The 23248-nt window shown below is 40.8% G+C and overlaps 2 protein-coding genes and 1 long non-coding RNA gene across 15 annotated transcripts in view; 2 read left to right on the forward strand and 1 right to left on the reverse strand.

Annotated features, from left to right (window-relative positions):
• mapk8ip3 (mitogen-activated protein kinase 8 interacting protein 3) overlaps nt 1-7543 on the forward strand; it is an 85129-nt gene extending 77586 nt beyond the window's left edge. For all 12 annotated transcript variants that reach the window (XM_071412175.1, XM_071412224.1, XM_071412215.1 and 9 more), the window contains 3 exons: nt 2889-3065; nt 5017-5163; nt 5449-7543. In XM_071412175.1, coding sequence (XP_071268276.1) covers nt 2889-3065; nt 5017-5163; nt 5449-5576 — 452 coding nt within the window. In that variant the 3' untranslated portion in view covers nt 5577-7543. The remainder of the gene's footprint in view (nt 1-2888; nt 3066-5016; nt 5164-5448) is intronic.
• A 10174-nt stretch (nt 7544-17717) lies between these two features.
• Nucleotides 17718-22337, reverse strand: nme3 (NME/NM23 nucleoside diphosphate kinase 3). 2 transcript variants are annotated; one of them, XM_071412619.1, is made up of 5 exons: nt 22179-22337; nt 19691-19821; nt 19288-19389; nt 19009-19121; nt 17718-18702 (listed from the first exon to the last, which is right to left on the reverse strand). In XM_071412619.1, exons 1-5 carry the CDS (start codon nt 22219-22221, stop codon nt 18585-18587), a joined length of 507 nt encoding a protein of 168 aa, XP_071268720.1. In that variant the 5' UTR covers nt 22222-22337; the 3' UTR covers nt 17718-18584. The 2 variants fall into 2 exon arrangements, with proteins under 2 accessions (XP_071268720.1, XP_071268712.1); XM_071412611.1 differs by lacking the exon at nt 22179-22337 and adding an exon at nt 20404-20603.
• Nucleotides 22267-23171, forward strand: LOC139582546 (uncharacterized). Its single transcript, XR_011676377.1, has 2 exons — nt 22267-22481; nt 22993-23171. It is a non-coding gene; the product is annotated as an uncharacterized lncRNA (long non-coding RNA).
• The last annotated feature ends 77 nt before the right edge of the window (nt 23172-23248 follow it).

Here is a 23248-nt window from a genome sequence, read left to right on the forward strand (position 1 = left end):
TCTAGGGTACGTGAGACGGTAGCGTCCCACCTCTTCAACAGCCAGTGAAACTGCAGGGCGCCAAATTCAAAACAACAGAAATCCCATAATTAAAATTCCTCAAACATACATGTATTTTACACCATTTTAAAGATACACTTGTTGTAAATCCAGCCAGTGTCCGATTTCAAAAAGGCTTTACGACGAAAGCAAACCAAACGATTATGTTAGGTGAGTGCCTATTCACAGAACACAGCCATTTTTACAGCCAAAGAGAGGAGTCACAAAAAGCAGAAATAGAGATAAAATGAATCACTAACCTTTGATCTTCATCAGATAACACTCATAGGACTTCATGTTACACAATACATGTATGTTTTGTTCGGTAAAGTTCATATTTATATCCAAAAATCTGAGTTTACATTGGCGCGTTACGTTCCGAAGTTCCAAAACATCCTTTGATTTTGCAGAGACCCACATCAATTTACAGGAATACTCATAATAAACATTGCTAAAAGATACAACTGTTAGGCATGGAATTTTAGATGCACTTCTCCTTAATGCAACCGCTGTCAGATTTCAAAAAAGCTTTACGGAAAAAGCAAACCATGCAATAATCTGAGTCGGCGCTCAGAGCCCAATCAAGACACAAATATATCCACCATATTGTACAGTCAACATAAGTCAGAAATAACATATAAACATTCACTTACCTTTTGTTGATCTTCATCAGAATGCACTCCCAGGAATCCCAGTTCCACAATAAATGTTTGTTTTGTTCGATAATGTCCATCATTTATGTCCAAATTCCTCCTTGTTGTTCTAGCGTTCAGTACACTTTCCAAACTCACGAAGCGCGAGCAAGTCCAGCGGAAAGTACGGATGAAAGTAAAAAAAAGTTATATTACAGTCCGTAAAAACATGACAAACGAAGTATTGAATCAATCTTTAGGATGTTTTTAACATAATTCTTCAATAATGTTCCAACCGGAGAATTCCTTTGTCTTCAGAAAAGCAAATGGAATGGGAGCTAACTCTCATGTGAACGCGCATGGTCAGCTCGTGGCTGCTGGCAGACCTCTGACTCATTCCCCTCTCATTCGCCTCCACTTCACAGTAGAAGCATCAGACAAGGTTCTAAAGACTGTTGACATCTAGTGGAAGCCTTAGGAAGTGCAACATTACAGTGGGATATTGGTATCTTCAATAGGAGCTGAGTTGAAAATCGACCAACCTCAGATTTCCCACTTCCTGGTTGGATTTTTTCTCAGGTTTTTGCCTGCCATATGAGTTCTGTTATACTCACAGACATCATTCAAACAGTTTTAGAAACGTCAGAGTGTTTTCTATCCAACTCTACTAATAGTATGCATATTCTATATTTTATGGCTTTGTAGCAGGCCGTTTACTCTGGGCATGCTTTTCATCCGGACGTGAAAATACTGCCCCCTACCCCAAAGAAGTTAAATAGTACCCGCAAAACACCAGTCTCAATGTCAACAGCGAAGAGGCGACTCCGGAATGCTGGCCTTCTAGGCAGAGTTCCTCTGTCCAGTGTCTGTGTTCTTTTGCCAATCTTAATCTTTTCTTTTTATTAGCCAGTCGGAGATATGGCTTTTTCTTTGCAACTCTGCCTAGAAGGCCAGCATCCTGTAGTCGCCTCTTCACTGTTGATGTTAAGACTGGTGTTTTGTGGGTACTATTTAGTGAAGCTGCCAGTTGAGGACTTGTGAGGCGTCTGTTTCTCATACTAGACACTCTTAATGTACTTGTCCTCTTGCTCAGTTGTGCACCGGGGCCTCCAACTCGTCTTTCTATTCTGGTTAGAGGCAGTTTGAGCTGTTCTGTGAAGGGAGTAGTACACAGCGTTGTACGAGATCTTCAGTTTCTTGGCAATTTCATGCATGGAATAGCCTTCATTTCTCAGAACAAGAATAGACTGACGAGATTCAGAAGAAAGGTCTTTGTTTCTGGCCATTTTGAACCTGTAATCAAACCTACAAATGCTGATGCTTCAGATACTCAACTAGTCTAAAGAAGGCCAGTTGTATTGCTTCTTTAATCCGAACAGCAGTTTTCAGCTGTGCTAACATAATTGCAAAAGGGTTTTCTAATGATCAATTAGCCTTTTAAAATGAGAAACTTGGATTAGCTAACACAACGTGCAATTGGAACACAGGAGTGATGGTTACTGATGGGCCTCTGTATGCCTATGTAGATATTCCCCCAAAAATCTGCTGTTTCCAGCTACACTAGTCATTTACAACATTAACAATGTCTACACTGTATTTCTGATCAATTTGATGTTATTTTAATGGACAAAAAATGTGCTTTTCTTTCAAAAACAAGGACATTTCTAAGTGACCCCAAACTTTTGAACGGTAGTGTATGTCGAGTATGGCGTTAATGTATGTATATGTATGAGTCATGTTTGTATGCTATTTGTGTGATGAATATGGATCATTTCAGTGACGTAGTCAATATATTAGGTAATGGAGTTTTGGGGATGCCTTGTCTCTTCATTATTGCATGTTGATGGCATGTTTTAGTATTGCTACTATTTCAGTATTCAGATTTTTTTCTTATTCACCGTTTGCAAATTCATAAGTGGATGACCACAGGCTTATTCAGTGGGTTGCCACGTACAGAGAATTGCTATGTATAGAGCCAGCCGACACAGTTTCCTATTCTGCATGACTGAGAGGGATGTTTGTTCTATATTACACATTTCTATTTTAAATGCTCTGTAACGATGTAGCCTGCCCAATTGATGGGTCTTATTGGCAAGCCTGCTCTGTGTGTGCTATTGTGATTGGATGGTCTCATGCATCAATGTCCTTGTCCTATTCGCTGGTCTGTCAGATGTCAGATGTTCTGATTGGCTATTTACTCCACTCTCATCCCGATAGCCAATAAGGTGTCTCCGACGTCATCCGGCGGCATGGCCGGGGGTGTGATTCATGTGTATGCGGACGACAACCCAGAGAAAAGCAGCGGCAGCTTCATCCCATACTGCTCCATGGCCCAGGCTCAGCTCTGTTTCCATGGACACAGAGATGCCGTCAAGTTCTTTGTCTCTGTGCCAGGTCAGTTAGTAATCATAATTTGATTTTATAAAGTCAATAAAAGTAAATAGAGTTTATTATACTCTTAAACACATTACATCAAATGTGGAGTAATTGACTAACTAAAAAAGTATTATACCTACTGTCAATACTCTCAACTTTATGTATTTGAGGACTGTGAGGATGGACCAGGTTGTCAACTGGGCACTAAAATGCAAAAGTGGTTTACAGTGTTTCATTTGTGGGTATCTATTGGTAACATCCTTTAGTACTATGTGACAACTGCTGATGTAAAAAGGGCATTATAAATACAATTGATTGACTGATCTGTTTCTCGTTACCTGTTAAAAATATATATATATACAGTTGAAGTCGGAAGTTTACATACACTTTGGTTGGAGTTATTAAAACTTGTTTTTCAACCACTCCACAAGTTTCTTGTTAACAAACTATAGTTTTGGCAAGTCGGTTAGGACATCTACTTTGTGCATGACACAAGTAATTTTTCCAACAATTGTTTACAGACAGATTATTTCACTTATAATTCACTCTATCACAATTCCAGTGGATCAGAAGTTTACATACACTAAGTTGACTGTGCCTTTAAACAACTTGGAAAATTCCAGAAAATTATGTCATGGCTTTAGAAGCTTCTTAAAGGCTAATTGACATAATTTGAGTCAGTTGGAGGTGTACCCGTGGATGTATTTCAAGGCCTACCTTCAAACTCAGTGCCTCTTTGCTTGACATCATGGGAAAATCAAAAGAAGTCAAAAGAGACCTCCACAAGTCTGGTTCATCCTTGGGAGCAATTTCCAAACGCCTGAAGGTACCACGTTCGTCTGTACAAACAATAGTACGCAAGTATAAACACCATAGGACCACGTAGGCGTCATACCGCTCAGGAAGGAGACGCGTTCTGTCTCCGAGAGATGAACGTACTTTGGTGCGAAAAGTGCAAATCAATCCCAGAACAACAGCAAAGGACCTTGTGAAGATGCTTGAGGAAACCGATACAAAAGTATCTATATCCACAGTAAAACGAGTCCTATAACAACATAACCTGAAAGGCCGCTCAGCAAGGCGGAAGCCACTGCTCCAAAACCGGCATAAAAAAAGCCAGACTACGGTTTGCAACTGCACATGGGGACAAAAATAGAACTGCTTGGCCATAATTACCATTGTTATGTTAGGAGGAAAAAGGGGGAGGCTTGCAAGCCAAAGAACACCATCCCAACCGTGAAGCAAGGGGGTGGTAGCAACATGTTGTGGGGGTGCTTTGCTGCAGAAGGGATTGGTGCACTTCACAAAATAGATATCATCATGAGGCAGGAAAATTATGTGGATATATTGAATCAACATCTCAAGACATCAGTCAGGAAGTTAAAGTTTGGTCGCAAATGGGTCTTCCAAATGGACAATGACCCCAAGCATACTTCCAAAGTTGTGGCAAAATGGCTTAAGGACAACAAAGTCAAGGTATTGGAGTGGCCATCACAAAGCCCTGACCTCAATCCTATAGAGAATTTGTGGGCAGAACTTAAAAAGCGTGTGCGAGCAAGGAGGCCTACAAACCAGACTCAGTTACACCAGCTCTGTCAGGAGGAATGGGCTTAAATTCACCCAACTTATTATGGGAAGCTTGTTGAAGGCTACCTGAAACGTTTGACTCAAGTTAAACCATTTAAAGGCAATGCTACCAAATACTAATTGAGTGTATGTAAACTTCTGACTCACTGGGAATGTGATGAAAGAAATAAAAACTGAAATAAATCATTCTCTCTACTATTATTCTGACATTTAACATTCTTAAAATAAAGTGGTGATCCTAATTGACCTAAGACAGGGAATTTTTACTTGGATTAAATGTCAGGAACTGTGAAAAACTGAGTTAAAATGTATTTGGCTAAGGTGTATGTAAACCTCCGACTTCAACTGTATATGTGTGTTTATATATATATTTTTCTGTCAGGCAACGTGTTGGCCACCCTAAATGGTAGTGTGCTGGACAGTCCGTCAGAGGGTCAGGGGTCCTCGGCACAGCCGGAGGCTGAGGCTCAGAGCGTACATAACGTCCTGGTGCTGAGTGGAGGGGAGGGCTACATCGACTTCCGCATCGGTGAGGAAAATCACTCACTCACGCATGCACGCACACACTGCCATATACACCCAAGTCCATGTGGCGCTCTTTTGAATTCCAAATCGAATTCTACTTGTCTCCAGATTCTCTACCCTTCTGCCCTAGTTGTGCACTTGTTCATTTCACTTTATGGATTAAAAATACCAATCCCAATACCAATGCTTTTATATGTGTGGATGTGCAGAAACACTTCAGTGCAAAGGTGACCGACACCGGGTGTGTCTTTTCATGCTGACTGACTCTCTCACTTCATCTGTGTGTCAGGTGATGGCGAGGACGACGAGACAGAGGAAGGGGAGGTGTCGGGGGGCGCCCCGCAGATGAAGCCTGCCGTATGCAAAGCCGAGCGGAGCCATATCATCGTGTGGCAGGTGTCCTACGTCCCCGAGTGACACTCCCACCCTCAAGGGTCACCTTGCATCTCCCTGTCCCCCTTCTTGCACCCAGATGATCACCCACTTCTCCCATCCTAAAACTAACCCACCCTACCCACCCCGCTCTTCCCTGCCCCTGTATCTACCCCTGGTCATGATGTAACTATCCCTAGGCTTGGAAATGACCCCTCAGCCCCTGTACGTACTATTACACCCCTTTTAACTATCGATATCTCCCCCAAAGACCTTGTAACTACCTATTGCCTTGTAAGTATCACTCCCACAGTCCAGTAACTTTCAAAATACCTTGACTATGACTACCCCCTTCCCCTCCCTCCCTCGCCCTGTTTCTTGCCGCTTCTACCAATGTAATTGTCTCCCCCCACCATGAGCCTTGTAACTACCCCTGCCTCCTAACTACCTCCGCTACCATGTATCTACTCCCTAAAGCCTGGAGTCTGTCTTAAATGGCACCCTAGTCCCTATATGGTGCATTACTTTTGATAAAAACCCATATTGCGCTGGACAAAACTAATGCACTATATAGGGAATAGGGTGCCATTTTAGACGGCACCCAGATGTACTTTCCCCTGGAAGTACATCTGTATCTCTCCTGTATTTGACCTTTGACTTGTAATGGCCTGCATCTTCCCCCAAGCTACCCCCTGATACCTACATTCACCCCTAACCCAACCCTTTCTCGCTTCGCCCACCTGCATCTTATCGACAACACAAGTACAGGAACTTTAAAGACTACTGCATAATATAACGCCTCTCCAGAAATTACCCAAGTTTTGCCAACCAGTAATCCCAAAACTATTTATGGTAGGACTTACTAAGACCCCCCACCTCCAATCAGCTTTCAGCTCACTGAACCACGCTGGAAACAGAGACAGCTGATTGGTCAAGAGGAATTCAGAGATAGGCAGCTATTGGTCGGAGTGAGTGACACGGTCACTAGCCGCTCATTGGTGCGTTGAATGTAGAGAGAGAGAGACTGACAGTTGATTGGTTGGTTCAGGGTGATTTTACCTCAGCCAGCTGTTAGTTAGAAGGTGAGGAGACGTTGTTGAATGTACTGGGAAAAAACAAGATCAGTCTTGAATGCATTGGCCTGTAAATACAGTGAAGTTTGATCAGGAGGTGTGCAGACTCAGGATGCCTCGGAAAATGGCGCCCTATGCCCTTTATAATGCACTACTTTTAACCAGAACCCTATGGTTCCTTGTCAAAAGTAGTGTACTATATAGGGAATAGGGTGCCATTTGGAATACAGCTGTAGTTAAATTCATGGGGAATAACTGAGCCAGTAAATCAGGTGTAGTGGAGTGAAGAGAAACTCTTGTTTTGGCATCAGAGGATGAACAGGGATTTTAATTGCTCCACATTAGAAGCAAGTTTCCAGACAGCCTTATGGACATAGATTGGCCGTGTTTGAGCGAATCAAATATGTGATGCATTGTGGGTAAATTGTGACTGACTGATTGATCTACAAATAATAATGAGTAGTTATTTATGATGCAAGGTGATTTGTAGATCAGTCAGTCAGGCTGCACTGTCTATCAAACCCAAACTCCCCTGTAGAGAAAATGGACAGGTAAAAGAGGCTCAGTTCTGTTTCGGCCTTTGTAAAAACCTATCTAGTCTTCTCAGGTCTGTGAACACCAAAGGGGTAAGGGCGAAGGGGAAAGTAACCGTGCCAAATAGTGGAAGGAGAGAGAGAGCCAGGCATATCCTTGACTGTGAGCTGTTTGGTCCGTAACTAATTCACCAACCGCCCACTCTACTCTGATTCCCAGACTTACAGTTGGACAGTGAGGTTTGTGCATGGTCGCCTGTTTTGAGTGACAGCTGTCATTGACGATTCTGTAACTCTCCAGACATGTCCAAGGCCCCTCCCCTTCTTGTTCAGTATGTTACTCATATGTTGATCTCTTTATCTGTGTGGATTAAATATTAAACCTATTTGTGCGCTGAAAACCAGAGGCCATCTTGTCTGTCGTTCTCTTCTCTGTTGATTGACTTATTTTCAACCTTTTTTTGTGATCTTTTTATTAATTTGACTTTTTGAATTAGGACCAGAATTCAATCTGATTGCAAGGCCAACCTATGCCGCATTTAAAGGTAATTTCCGATTGAGCCGACATACAGTATACAGTTCACAGTTTACTGTGAATGCAGTCTCTGCTAACGTGGGAACATTGCCTTTAAATGATGCTGCAGTTCGGAACTTCTGGGTTTACAGATTGAATTGAAGGTGTACAAAGAAGTAACAAGGACAGTGGTTAAGATTCGTAAGAGTGAAGCTCAAGTCCATTTGGAACATGTCAACTTTAGGCACCTCTAACAGCAGTACTATAGATGTTCATGTTGCACAGTGGACATTTTGTTACATTTTAGATCCTGGTTAAAAGTCATTTGAGTACAGTACATAGCCTATCACACATACAACCACCCTTAATGTCTATGATATACCTGTAACAATAAAGGAATGAAATTCATTGAGAATTTTATTCATTTAAATTCATTCATCCAAATTTATTTGAAGCGACACAGTTGGCTGTTCGACCACATTCAGTGTTTACAAACTTCCTTCTTCACTGTTGGTTCTCCTCTGAGGTTTAAGAGTGTTTTTGGATTATGATGCGGTAAGAAAGCAGTACACAGCTTCTTCATGACATATTCTTCAAAAACGAAGAGGTGTTATGTTACAGACGACATCTTTAAAACTGCTCAAATGAATGAAATAAATACACTGACCGAACTGTGAATGTGTGCCTTCAGATTAAAACACAATAAATCACTATGAATTAATGAGATTAGAAAAATGTGCCCTATGTTCGCCTTTCTCTCTTCTCTCTCTGTCAGTGGTTATTGCTAAGTTTCAGAGAGAGCACTATTGCATTCTACATCCATGGCCGTCCAGTACATACAGAGCAGCAGCAGATATGCAATTAAAGAACCTACAGTACAAGGATTCTCCTTGCAGTGTAAATTCAATCTTAAAGTTAACTCACTGTGAATCTCACATCTTGCAGTTTAATCTCAATGTTATCTTGTGTAAGTAACCGTGACGAAGATGTGTTGTGATTCATTCAATAAATATTTCATCAAAGCAGCAATATCACTCGTATCACCTACAGTACAGCTGCCTACTACAGAATGATACAAAATATTTTTGCGGCTGTGTGTGTTTTAAGTGTGTGAAGAGAGTGAGTTGGTATGATCGGCGGTCATAAAAGTAGACCTACATTGAAAAGTACAGTGCCTTCAGAAAGTATTCACACCCCTTGACTTTTTGAACATTTTGTTGTGTTACAGCCTGAATTTAAGATGGATTAAATTTAGATTTTGTGTCCCTGGCCTACACACAATACCTCGTAATGTCAAAGTGGAATTATGTTATTAGACATTTTTACAAATTAATAAAACATTTTTTAAAGCTGTAATGTCTTGAGTCAATAAGTTTTCAACCCCTTTGTTATTGCAAGCCTAAATAAATTCAGGAGTAAAAATGTGCATACATACATGGACTCCCTATGTGTGATATAATAGTGTTTAACATGATTTTTGAATGACTCTGTACTGCACACATACAATTATCTGTAAGGTTCCTGAGTCGAGCACTGAATTTCAAATACAGATTCAAACGCAAAGACCAGGGAGGTGTTCCAATGCCTCACAAAGAAGGGCACATAAACATACATTGAATATCCCTTTGAGCATGATGAAGTTATTAATTACATTTTGGATGGCGTATCAATACACCCAGTCACTACAAAGACACAGGTATCTTTCCTAACCCCGTTGCCAAAGAGGAAGGAATCGCACAGGGATTACACCATGAGGCCAATGGTGACTATAAAACAGTTAGTTTGTCTGTGATAGGAGAATTGAGGATGGATCAACAACATTGTAGTTACCCCACAATATTAACCTTAATTGACAGAGTCAAAAGAAGGAAGCCAATGCAAAATAAAAATATTCCAAAACATGCATCAAGGTTTGCAATAAGGCACTAAAGTAAAACTGCAAAAAATACTTTATGTCCTGAATACAAAGTCTTATGTTTGGAGCAAAAACAACACAACACATCACTGAGTGCCACTCTTAATATTTTCAAGCCTGGTGGTGGCTGCATCATGTTATGGGTATGCTTGTCATCGGCAAGGACAAGGGAGTTTTTTATGATAAAAATAAATGGAATAGATCTAAGCACATGCAAAATCCTAGAGGAAAACCTGGTTCAGTCTGCTTTCCAACAGACACCGGGAGACAACTTTCAGCAGGACAATAACCTAAAACACAAGGCCAAATATACAGTGCCTTCAGAAAATATTCATACCCCTTCACTTATTACACATTTTGTTTTGTTACAGCCTGAATTTAATTTTTTTTTATCTCACCCATCTACACACAGTACCCAATAATGACAATGTGAAAACAAATTTATAGAAAAGTTAGCAAATTTATTTAAAATGAATTACAGAAATATCTAATTTACATAAGTATTTACTGGTGTGGTAAATCAACCACTGCAAACCCTCCTACTTACTGGCCAACGGATTTTCTCATGGAGTTTTCATTCAATCGGGTTTTTAGTACATTTATCTTAAGCCAAACCTTTAAATATGGTGTACCTTTTAGTTAGAATTTTGACGACAGACTCAATAGAACATATCTAGTTATATATATCGGGTTCAGAATATTAGGCGTCAATGAAAGAAATCCATCTAAATATATGCATATTCGTCTCCATTTCAGCACCAATTGGTAGATTTAAAAATATAAACGCAGCATGCAACAGTTTCAAAGATTTTACTGAGTTACAGTTCATATAAGGAAATCAGTCAATTGAAATAAATAAATTAGGCCCTACTCTATGGATTTCACATGACTGGGAATACAGATATGCATCTGTTTGTCACAGATAACTTTTTTTTTAAGGTAGGGTGTGGATCAGAAAACCAGTCAGTATCTGGTGTGACCACCATTTGCCTCATGCAGCGCGACACATCTCCTTCGCATAGAGTTGATCAGGCTGTTGAATGCGGCCTGTGGAATGTTGTCCCACTCCTCTTCAATGGCTGTGTGAAGCTGCTGTATTTTGTTGGGAACTGGAATACACTGTCGTACACGTTGATCCAGAGCATCCCAAACATTCTCAATGGGTGACATGCCTGGTGAGTATGCAGGCCATGGAAGAACTGGGACATTTTCAGGTTCCAGGAATTACGTACAGATCATAGCTGCATTGGGCCGTGCATTATCCTGCTGAAACATGAGGTGATGGCGACAGATGAATGGTACGGCAATGGGCCTCAGGATCTCGTCACGGTATCTTTGTACATTCAAATTGCCATCGATAAAATGTTGTGACTTTACTGTCATTAATCTGATGACTGTTATTTATTTAATCCACTAACTATGTTTAATTGTTACCCGATTAAATTAATCATGTAACAATTAACTCATTAGGTTTTGGGGCACCACGGAATAAGTTGTTTAGAGTTACCATCTCCTGAATTAAACTCTATAAGGTCTTTACCTATAACATCGATAAACAGTAATCTTATTAATCATTACCTCTTATCAAATACTCATTCTGAACGATCATAACCTTCTTGGATCTGCAAAAACCCCAGCCTTGCGCATTATTCAGTATTGGTTTAATCATTTATTTACTAGCTAATTAAATAATAACACAGACTACACACACTTACATGAGACAAAAGTCCCTAGTGGACTGACAAGATATGACGGCTTGTTACAACATAGAGGGAGAGGGGGGAAGAGAGAGAGAAAGAAAAAGGCACACTTGTATACATCATGTATACATTCTAGGACTGTCCTCACATTAATCATATACCTTGCTCACAAACCGTCACCCGTTTGAATTAAGAAATCATGAATGTATTTACGTGTGAAATGCCTTCGTTCATTGTTTATCTCGGTCGAATCCAAGCCTTTTCGGAAAGTTGTTGGCCTTCCAGCTGTATGGCTCTGATTGTCCGAAAGGGGTCTCCCCTTTCCTGTCTTCTACTGTTGTTCACTCTGGAAGATAACCAACCATGTTGACGGTTCCCATTGGTGATGAGCGTAGTAATATGGCCTCACTTAGATTCGCTATTCTCGATATCTGACTTAAGACAGCTAATCAACTGTACCAGTGATTGTCTGAAGTGAGCTTCTCGCTTCTTCCTCCTCGTGTTGGTATTCAGGCTTTGGACCACGATGGACATGAGCTGCAGCTCTTTGTCTCTCTGGTCTAAAGGAAGGTGAGTTTATTTCTTCACTGCGTGTTGAGGTTGAGTTTCAACCATTTAAAACATGTAGCTCTCGCCTCACCTTTCCTGGTCTAAATATTGATTTCTCTTCCAAGCCTTTATGCACTCTTAGTCAAAAGGGGCATTCTGTCAATGCTGACAAGCTCTCCGACCTCACTCAGGGCGTGGCTACATAATGTGCAAAGGATATCAAAACTATTACCCTATTAGAAAACTAAAATCACATTCCTATCTTAACAAAATATTGTATGTACGACATATTGGATGAAAATTTGACAAGTTACAGTATTTGGTTCATACAGTTTTTAATAACATCACAAAATGAAAACCAATATTACATTAGTTTTCCATAGTTCCCCACTGACCATTTCCCACATTCCCCATGTTAAAATTATTGTTCCATTATTCACTTTTGGACGTTAGAGTTTTGAAAGGGCAAAAGTCTCTGGAGAGAAAAGACATTGCTTTAGCCAATATTGGAGAGCAAGAGAGTCTCCCTCTCTTGTAATTAACAACCGGGTGTGAACATTCGACCATCCAGCAGCTCCCCCTCTCCCCTCTGTGGGAGAGAAAGGCCTGATTACTGTCACCCCCCACAAGTCTGATCTGACCCATTCTGATCCTCACAGGAGTCATGACACTGCCTATACCATAACCCCATCGCCATCATGGGGCACTCTGTTCACCATTCTGACATCAGCAAACCGCTTGCCCACATCTTCCCAGCACGGTTGAAACCGGGATTAATCTGTGAAAAGCACACTTCTCCAGCGTGCCAGTGGCCATCGAAGGTGAGCATTTTCCCACTGAAATCAGTTAAGACGCCGAACTGCAGTCAAGTCAAGACCCTGGTGAGGAGGACGAGCACACAGATGAGCTTTCTTATGTTGTGCAAACCCACAGTTTCATCAGCTGCCCAGGTGGCTGTTCTCAGATCATCCCACAGGCATAGCAGCGGGAAGTAGGGGTACTGAAGGTGCTGCAGCACCCCCTGAACAATCAGAATAAAATAAAAATATAATAAAAACATATACACAAAAGTAGTGCATTGGTCCTTTACTAACATTAGAGGTATTGCAGACAAAAAAAACATTTTTTCATCATCCCTCCTTTGGCAAAAGAGGTAGTTGAATAATTAAGAACAGTATCTTGCAGGATTCAATAGTTGGAATTTTAAGAGTTGCTGTCCCATTCTCTGCGATTGTCATTCTAATGGAATCCAGAAACAATAAAACCCTGTCCATTTACATCAAAAGGTACAAAGTTATGGGCAAAGACACAAAACATCCACATCAAATTAAATATTTATCTTGATCAAATAACATGGAAAACAACCACTTTTGGTGTAGTATTAATTTACCATCCTTACAAACCACTTAATGTAAATGTACTTTACTGTATTGTACATAGGCTGGTCATCAAGGTTTGTACCTGTAGACTTTTCATCACCATGATGAAAAACAATGCACAATACAGTAATTGAGCACATTGAGCCATCAAGTGGTTTGTGATGATCTGATAATGTGGCTCAGTTGGTAGAGCATGGCAATGCTAGGGTTGTGGTTTCAATTACATTGGGGAACCAGTATGAAAATGTATGCACTCACTACTGTAAGTTGCTCTGGATAAGAGAGTTTACTAATATGGAAAATGAATGAATAGACCATTTCAGTTTTCACAAAGAAAAAAGTTGCATTTGCAAAGTATTTCAAGAAACTGGAAAACATATTGCATTCAGACCCCTTGACTTTTTCCACATTTTGTTACATTTACAGCCTTATTCTAAAATTGATTAAATTATTTTTTCCCTAATCAATCTACACACAATACCGCAAATGACAAAGCAAAAACAGGTTTTTAGAAATGTTTGCTAATTTATATATATATATTTTTGATCACATTTACATACAGTTGAAGTCGGAAGTTTACATACACTTTAGGTTGGAGTCATTAAAAATTATTTTTCAACCACTCCACAAATTTCTTGTGAACAAACTATAGTTTTGTCAAGTCAGTTAGGATATCTACTTTGTGCATGACACAAGTTATTTTTCCAACAATTGTTTACCGACAGATTATTTCACTTATAATTCTATATATAATTCTATAATTCTTCTGACAGGCTAATTGACATAATTTGAGTCAATTGGAGGTGTACCTGTGGATGTATTTCAAGGCCTACCTTCAAACTCAGTGCCACTTTGCTTGACATGATGGGAAAATCAAAAGAAATCAGCCAAGACCTCAGAAAAACAATTGTACATCTCCACAAGTCTGGTTCATCCTTGGGAGCAATTTCCAAACGCCTGAAGGTACCACGTTCATCTGTACAAACAATAGTACGCAAGTATAAACACCATGGGACCACGCAGCCGTCATACCGCTCAGGAAGGAGACGCGTTCTGTCTCCAAGTGATGAACATACTTTGGTGCGAAAAGTGCAATTCAATCCCAGAACAACAGCAAAGGACCTTGTGAAGATGCTGGAGGAAACAGGTACAAAAGTTTCTATATCCACAGTAAAACAAGTCCTATATCGACATAACCTGAAAGGCCACTCAGCAAGGAAGAAGCCACTGCTCCAAAACCGCCATAAAAAGCGAGACTACGGTTTGCAACTGCACATGGGGACAAAAATGTTACTTTTTGGAGAAATGTACTCTGGTCTGATGAAACAACAATAGAACTGCTTGGCCATAATGACCATTGTTATGTTTGGAGGAAAAAGAGGGAGGCTTGCAAGCGGAAGAACATCATCCCATCTGTAAAGCACGGGGTCGCAGCATCATGTTGTGGAGGTGCTTTGCTGCAGGAGGGATTGGTGCACTTCATAAAATAGATGGCTGCATGAGGAAGGGAAATGATGTGGATATATTGAAGCAACATCTCAAGACATCAGTCAGGAAGTTAAAGCTTGGTCGCAAATGGATCTTCCAAATGGACAATGACCCCAAGCATACTTCCAAAGTTGTGGCAAAACGGCTTAAGGACAACAAAGTCAAGGTATTGGAGTGGCCATCACAAAGCCCTGACCTCAATCCTACAGAAAATATGTGGGCAGAACTGAAAAAGCGTGTGCGAGCAAGGAGGCCTACAAACCTGACTCAGTTACACCAGCTCTGTCAGGAGGAATGGGCCAAAATTCACCCAACTTATTATGGGAAGCTTGTGGAAGGCTACCCGAAACGTTTGACCCAAGTTAAACAATTTAAAGGCAATGCTACCAAATACTAATTGAGTGTATGTAAACTTCTGACACACTGGGAATGTGATGAAAGAAATAAAAGCTGAAAGAAATAATTATTTCTACTATTATTCTGAGATTTCACATACTTAAAATAAAGTGGTGATCCTAATTGACCTAAGACAGGGAAATTTTACTAGGATTAAATGTCAGTAATTGTGAAAAACAGAGTTTTTGGCTAAGGTGTATATAAACTTCCGACTTCAACTGTAAGTATTCAGACCCTTTACTCAGTACTTTGTTGAATCACATTTGGCAGCGATTATAGCCTCGAGTCATCTTGGGTATGACGTTACAAACTTGGCATACCTGTATTTGGGGAGTTTCTCCCATTCTTCTCTGCAGATCCTCTCAAGGTCTGTCAGGTTGGTTGGAGAGCGTCGCTGCACAGCTATTTTCAGCTCTATCCAAAGAAGTTTGATCGGGTTCAAGTCCGAGCTCTGGCTTGCCACTCAAGGACATTCAGAAACTTGTGCTAAAGCCACTCCTGTGTTATCTTGGCTGTGTGCTTAGGGTTTTTGTCCTGTTGGAAGGTGAACCTTCGCTCCAGTCTGAGGTCCTGAGCGCTCTGGAGCAGGTTTTCATCAAGGATCTCTCTGTACTTTGCTCCGTTCATCTTTCCCTCGATCCTGACTAGTCTCCCAGTCCCTGCCACTGAAATACATCCCCACAGCATGATGCTGCCACCACCATGCTTCACCGTAGGGATAGTACCAGGTTTCCTCCAGACATGACGCTTGGCATTGAGGCCAAAGAGTTCAATCTTGGTTTCATCAGACCAGATAATCTTGTTTCTCATGGTCTAAGAGTCCTTTAGTTGCCTTTTGGCAAACTCCAAGCGGGCTGTCATGTGCCTTCTACTGAGGAGTGGCTTCCGTCTGGCCACTCTACCATAAAGGCCTGATTGGTGGAGTGCTGCAGAGATGTGGTAGTTGACCAAAATAGACATCTTCAGCATGGGCAAGCATTTTTGCAGCAACCCCACTCCCAAACTACTTCCTGCGGCTATGCCAGGGAAGAAGCCAGATGTGGTGGTCCTGGGCTGGCGTAGTTACACGTGGTCTGTAGTTGTGAGGCCGATTGGACGTACTGCCAAATTCTCTAAAACGAGGTTGGAGGTGGCTTATGGTAGAGAAATTAACATTCAATTATCTGGCAACAGCTCTGGTGGTCATTCCTGCAGTCAGCATGCCAATTGCACACTCCCTCAAAACTTGAGAGATCTGTGGCGTTGTTTTGTTCGACAAAACTGCACATTTTAGAGTGGCCTTTTACTGCCCCCAGCACAAGGTGCACCTGTGTAATAATCATGCTGTTTAATCAGCTTCTTGATATGCCACACCTGTCAGGTGGAAGGATTATCTTGGCGAAGGAGGAAAGCTCAATAAGAGGGATGTAAACAAAATTGTGAACAGCATTTGAGAGAAATAAGCTGTATGGAACAATACAGGGATCTTTTATTTCATCTCATCTCATGAAACATGTGTTTTGCATCAAATAATGCTAAATGCATCATACGGGTCAGATTTCTGTATTTTCAAAGTTAGACATCTTGAAAACTTGATTGCTGACATGCAAAATGTTTTGGGACTAGATCAGCAATGCACTAATTAACCAAATACCAAAACATTTGTTTTTCGGTGGAGTTTTCCTTTAAGATTTAAGGTCAGAATAAGCATAGAGAAAAGTGCATAAAAAGTGAATTACGTACCATTTAAGCCTGCTTAACTCTGATCGGGACCCTACGACCTTTGCACACCTGGATTGTACAATATTTGCACAATTTATTTTTAAAATTACAAAAGCTCTGTCATGTTGGTTGTTGATCATTGCTAGACAGCCATTTTCAAGTCTTGTCATACATTTTCAAGCTAATTTAAGTCAAAACTGTAACTAGGCCACTCAGGAACAACTCCAGTGTATATTTGGCTTTGTGTTTTAGGTTATTGTCCTGCTGAAAGGTGACTTTGTTTCCCAGTGTCTGTTGGAAAGCAGACTGAACCAGGTTTTGCTCTAGGATTTTGCCTGTGCTTAGCTATTTAATGTATTTTTATCCTAAAAAACTCCTTAGTCCTTGCTGATGACAAGCATACCCATAACATGATTCAGCCACCACCATGCTTGGAAATATGAAGTGGTACTCAGTGATACGTTGTGTTGGATTTGCCCCAAACCTAACTCTTTGTATTCAGGACAAAGTTAATTTCCAAATTTTGGGCAGTTTTACTTTAGTGCCTTATTGCAAACAGGATGCATGTTTTGACATTTTTATTCTGCACAGGCTTCCTTCTTTTCACTCAGGTTAGTATTGTGGAGTAACTACAATGTTGTTTCTCCTATCACAGCCATTTAACGCTGTAACTGTGTAAAGTCACCATTGGCCTCGTGGTGAAATCCCAGAATGGTTTTCTTCCTCTTCGGCAAAGTCGTTAGGAAGGAGACCTGTATCTTTGTAGTGACTGGGTGTATTGATACACCATCCAAAATGTAATTCATAACTTCACCATGCTCAAAGGGATATTCAATGCTTTTTTTTTTTTTTTTATTTTTTTTTTTAAATACCCGTCGGTGTCCTTCTTTGCGAGGCTTTCAAAAACCTTTGTGGTTAAATCTGTGATTGAAATTCACTGATCTACTGCTGGACCTTACAGATATGTGTGGGGTACAGAGATGAGGTAGTCATAATTTTTTTTTTTTTTTAAACACTACTACTATTATTGCACATAGAGTGAGTCCATGCAACTTGTGTGGCAAATGTTTACTCCTGAACTTATTTAGGCTTGCCATAACAAAGGGGTTGAATACTTATTGACTCAAAACATTTCAGCTTTTAAACTAGTAATTTGTAAAAAAAAGAAATATATATATATATATATATAATATACCCAATTCCACTTTGACATTATGGGGTATTGCATGTAGGACTGTCACAATCTCAATTTAATCAATTTTAAATTCAGGCTGTAACAACAAAATGTGGAAAAAGGGGTGTGAATACTTTCTGAAGGCAATGGCGTTGCTTACCAAGACAACATTGAATGTTCCTGAGTGGCCTAGTTGCAGTTCTCACTTAAAACAGCTTGAAAATATGGCAAGACTTGAAAATAGCTGTCTAGCATGATCAACACCCAACCTGACAGCTCTTGAAGAATTTTCAAAAGAATAATGTACAAATATTGTATAATCCAGGTGTGCAAAGCTCTTAGAGACTTACCCAGAAAGACTAACTGCTGTAATTGCTGCCAAAGGTTATTCTAACATGTATTGACTCAGGGGTATGAATACTTATCAAAGATATTAGTGTTCTATTTTTCATGGATATTTGTACATATGTTAGAATTTCTTTCACTTTGACAAAGTATTGTGTAGACCGTTGACAGAAAAAGAGAATTAAATCAATTTCAATCCCGCTTGGAAAAACAAAATGTGGAAAAAGTAAAGGGGTGTGAATAGTTTCTGAAGGCACTTAGGTGGTCTACAAGTGGTGTGTGTGTGTCACTCGTAGATCCAGTGTCCGCTGCTGTCCTCCCAGCACTGTAGCTCATTCTGCCTGAACCACAGAGAGATCTCTCTCTGAGCGCTCTCCACAGAGTCACTGCCATGGATCACATTCCTACAACACAGAAAGTCAAGATATAATTTCATGGTCACTGATGATAACACATGTAACAGTATTGCTTCCATCCCTCTCCTCGCCCCTACCTGGGATCGAACAAGGGACCCTCTGCACACATCAACAACTGCCTCCCACGAATCATCGTTACCTATTGCTCCACAAAAGCCAAGGCCCTTACAGAGTAAGGAATACAACTACTTCAAGGTCTCAGAGCAAGTGACCTCACCGATTGAAGCGCTATTAGCGCGCACCCCGCTAGCTAGCCATTTCACACCAGTTACACAATACACAGACACACTTTACCTGCCCACTTCCATACAGTAGTCTCCTCTGATGGTTCCTGGTAGGGAGTCTGCCGGGTTGGTCTCTCCCAGCATCTTGCGAGACATCTTCACCACATCCAGACCTTGCCACACCTAAACACACATATACACACCTAGATGAACAATTGCACAACAGGGATGTGCACATTAACGTGGATAACCAGTAACCGTTAAAATTGTGTAAACCATAATAAAATATGTAAAATGTCTTGAGCGGGAGAGGGTAGCTGTGTATGTAGTAGTATGCATGCTATCTCACCATGGCAACGATGGGTCCAGAGCTCATGTAGCGCACCAATCCATTGAAGAAGGGTTTGTCTCTCAGGTCCCAGTAGTGCTCTCTCAGGAGATCCTCGGACGCCTGGCGAACACACACACCCACATCACAACAGAGAGAGATCAAACACAGACAGTATATCATAAGCCCCTTTCACAAACATAAATCACATATTTTATTTAAATATATTTGACAACAATTCTCCAGTTACCCCCTTCACACGGCTCTGGAAAGGCCGATTATTGCCTGTTTGTTTTGAAAGATGGTGTACAAGTGTTGTAAACTATGTTAATAATGAAGTCTAATGAAGTGGTTCCTCCTTCTCCTCGCGTGTGTGTGTGTGTGTGTGTGTTTGATGGATGTGCATCATGGTGTGTGCTCTTACCTGGACTAGTTTCATTCCCACCAATCTGAAGCCCTTTTTCTCAAAGCGCCGGATGATCTCTCCCACTAGCCTCCGGTGCACACCATCCGGTTTCACAGCTATGAAGCTGTGCTCGTTGACACCCGTCCATCCTAGGACGAAAGCATGACCATCATGTCCAGTCCCAAATCAACCCCTAGCCTATGACATGTGTTGATTGGCCATACCTCGTAGATTTGAAATAGGCAGCTGGGGTGTGTGAGCAATATGGTGGAAACTCCATCTAGCCCACTGATTATGGCAAACGTACACATCTGTTAAGGTGGCAGGTAGCCTAGCAGCTAGAGCGTTGGGTCAGTAACTGAAAGGTTGCTGGTTTGAATGAGCAAGGCACTTAACCCGAATTTGCTCCAGGGGGACCATACTACTATCGCTAACCCTGTAAAACAAAACATTTCACTGCACCTATCCGGTGTGTGTGACAAATTCTTTTTTTTAAACAATCATGTGTGATACACCTAATATAAGTCCAAACAAGTACAAGCAATAAAATATCACATCTATGATGTGACTATTTCTACAATATCTCATGGCCAATTGAATATGTTCTAGAGAGGATTTAGTTAACTGTTGAGCTGAGCAGGTGTCGGATTACACACCCCCACACCTTCCATAAAGTGTTGCTTGAAAAACCATACATTTTGGCTTGCGTGAAATATGAAATAGCACCTTACCATCAGATTCCTCAATTCGTGCATGTTTTGCCTCCAAATCCTCAATTTTTTCCTGCTGAACAGGCAATGACCGTTTTCTTCGTCCCATATCATATACTCGCTTGCGCCGTGGTGCTCTTGAGTGAGTGCGACCAACAAATCAGATTGCTAGCGTCACCGGCGCCTGGTTCCCAAGTTAACACAGCCCACAAAGTCATAAACCTCGCATATTACTACAATTACTCTTATTAAAATCTGATTACATAACCCTAACCTTAACCACACTACTAACCTTATGCCTAACCTTAAATTAAGACCAAAAAGCACAATTTTGTTTTCATGAATTGTTTTGATATACTGTAGGCCTAGACAATTTTGACTTTGTGGCAAATAGTGAAACTGGATACAGTGTCCTTGATGGAATTGTTCTAACTATGTTACAGCAAAGATTATGGGTATACTGACAAAATTACATGTCTCTCCGCCCTAACAATTGGAGTTATTGTCCACAAAGAAGAACCGTGGGCTGACTAGCTCCCGCCTATCCTTTCTTTGGATTGGTGGACACATCTCATTATTGTAATATTCGACGAGGGTTGTGATGTCAACCACCCGTATCCAATGAAGAGATGCTATGCTACTAGCCTCATGATATGAATATGCATAGCCACCTCGCGACAACTCCGATATAAAGTGTTTTTTTCTCAAAGTTGCCTGGATATCACGTGTCCTACTTATATCAGTACACTCAAAACAATGTGTGCATTACAAAACGTATTCGACCAAATAAGCCATTCAATTTTTTGTTGACCAAATTTCGACACACTCATTGACCTCCATACAAAAACTCCTTGCTTGGTGGGTAAAACTACACCACCTGCTGGAGGGAGACAGATTTCCCGCCGAGTTTGGCCACTCTCTTCCTCTCTGGGTACAGCTGGCACGATCACGTGATATGTACAGGTTTTTGTGAAAGCGTTTCTCGGTTTCCACTAGTTACCACAGCCACAAAGTCAAAATGTGGCTGTACCATAAAAACAAAAATGTGCTTCATTTAACATTAGGAATAAGGTTAGCAGTGTGGTTAAGGGTTATGTTGACAATCAAAATGTAAGAAGATAAATTAAAGAAATTGGCGGGCTTTATTACTTTGCGGCTGTGGTAACTAGTGACAACCCGTTTCCTCTGTTGCTTGTGGTGCTTTCAAGACAATTGGGAACACGGGGGAAAACGAGGTCAAATCATGACCTCAGTGATCTTCAAGTCGAAAATTCAGAGCTCTAGAAAGAGGCTTTTACCCAATCGGAGCTCGTTTTTTCGAGTTCCCAGTTGTTTTGAATGCAGCATTAGAACTCCGAAGCGTAGACATAGGAAATCACTATAAAGACAACTTCTAGTGACGATAAATAGGCTATCAACACATTTGAATGGTAACGTAGCCTATGAAAAAGCCAATCTGACAGCGGCTATGATTAAAACCGGCTTAAACTTCTACCCTGGCCCTCCAATATTGGCAACTTACGAAACAGCAATCGATCGACGATCACACAAATGTCACAAGGCAATAGTCAGAGTCCCACTCCATTCGCAAAATAACTCTGAACCTTCTGCTACGTTCATAATATGTAGGCCTACAGTGTCAGGTGAAAACTTGAATGACTATAGCTGCGAGTACTAACCACCACCGCCAGTCTGCTGCAAGCAAACCAGTATCGAACATATGCAATGCATTTAACTTAAATCAACAATATGAAATTGAGGAAATGTCATATAAAACCATAATACGTGCAACCAACCTGTTTGTAAAACACTTGCCAATATAGTCAAGAGGAAAATCATCGTTGCATCATCCACGGTGAAAAAGTGAAAATAAGGAAGAAAGTCCTATAGCTTCACGTATCTTCAGAATGCAGCCAGGAAGTAGGGCGCGAACGGTGGGTGTGGGGAGTGATGCAGGCCATAATTCAGCCGAGTGAAGCTACTGATACCTTTCACCAAGTTACCTAACATCTTCCGTGCTCCATAAGATACCGCCATGCATTAACATGGAATGTCAATGGAGACAAGGGCTGCAGTCCAAACATGTCAATTTGACCCTGGTTGGTATCCTGGTTGGTATAATTTGTGGAACGTTCCAAAATCTTCGTAAATAACAAGGTTGCCAACAAATAACGCATACAAAGTTGTATAGCGGCGGAATAGGATACCGGGTAGGGAGTGTGCTATGTAATTACGTGTTTCACTCACCACGTTTATCCCCGAAAAATTCATTCTGGTAGCCTCCACCATTTCTCGTTAAATGTTTTAGTTATTATTTCCGGTGTGTCGGCATTCGACCAGTGAGCTCTACTGCGCCCCAATTAGGCTATCGCTATGGTTAACGTGTAACTTAAATAATGACTGCTAGCTCCAATATTTTATTAGCTAGGTGGCTTGTACACAATTGTTACCGATGATACTGTATATACCAGCCTACTCGTAATACAGAAACATACATTGTATTTTGCCAAGTTCTCTCTGTGTTAATCCTGTTGCCCAAATATAGCAGGTAATTTATGTCTGTGTCGAAGATGTTGAGTTCAATTTAATATATGCTTTGACCTATTTCAGGTAACCTCAAGATCCTTGACTCTCTACAGCTGCTTTTGAAGAACTTTCCAGTCGTTTGTGCTTTACATTCCGACTTTACATTCCGACTTTTGAATGTCTGTTTATTGGACATATATATTAGTGTCTAATAAAAAAGAGCAATGTATGTAAAGCATCCCATCTGTTTTAGGGTTATAGTGTGTGTATGTGGTGTAGTTCCACTTGATGTCCACTAGGTGTCCGCATAGTTTCATTTTTACATTTACATTTTAAGTCA

The sequence above is a fragment of the Salvelinus alpinus genome, chromosome 1, assembly GCF_045679555.1.
Source record: "Salvelinus alpinus chromosome 1, SLU_Salpinus.1, whole genome shotgun sequence".
Taxonomy (NCBI): Eukaryota; Metazoa; Chordata; class Actinopteri; order Salmoniformes; family Salmonidae; genus Salvelinus; species Salvelinus alpinus.

Bases quoted from the DNA above. Each gene is read 5' to 3' on its own strand.
- nme3 (XM_071412611.1), bottom strand. From the start codon at position 20,491: ATGGGACGAAGAAAACGGTCATTGCCTGTTCAGCAGGAAAAAATTGAG. The intron at 19,122-19,287 runs GTGAGATAGCAT...ATGTGTGTTTAG, and splicing joins CTGGACCCATCGTTGCCATG to GTGTGGCAAGGTCTGGATGT. The intron at 18,703-19,008 runs GTAAAGTGTGTC...TCTGTGTTGTAG, and splicing joins TACTGTATGGAAGTGGGCAG to GAATGTGATCCATGGCAGTG.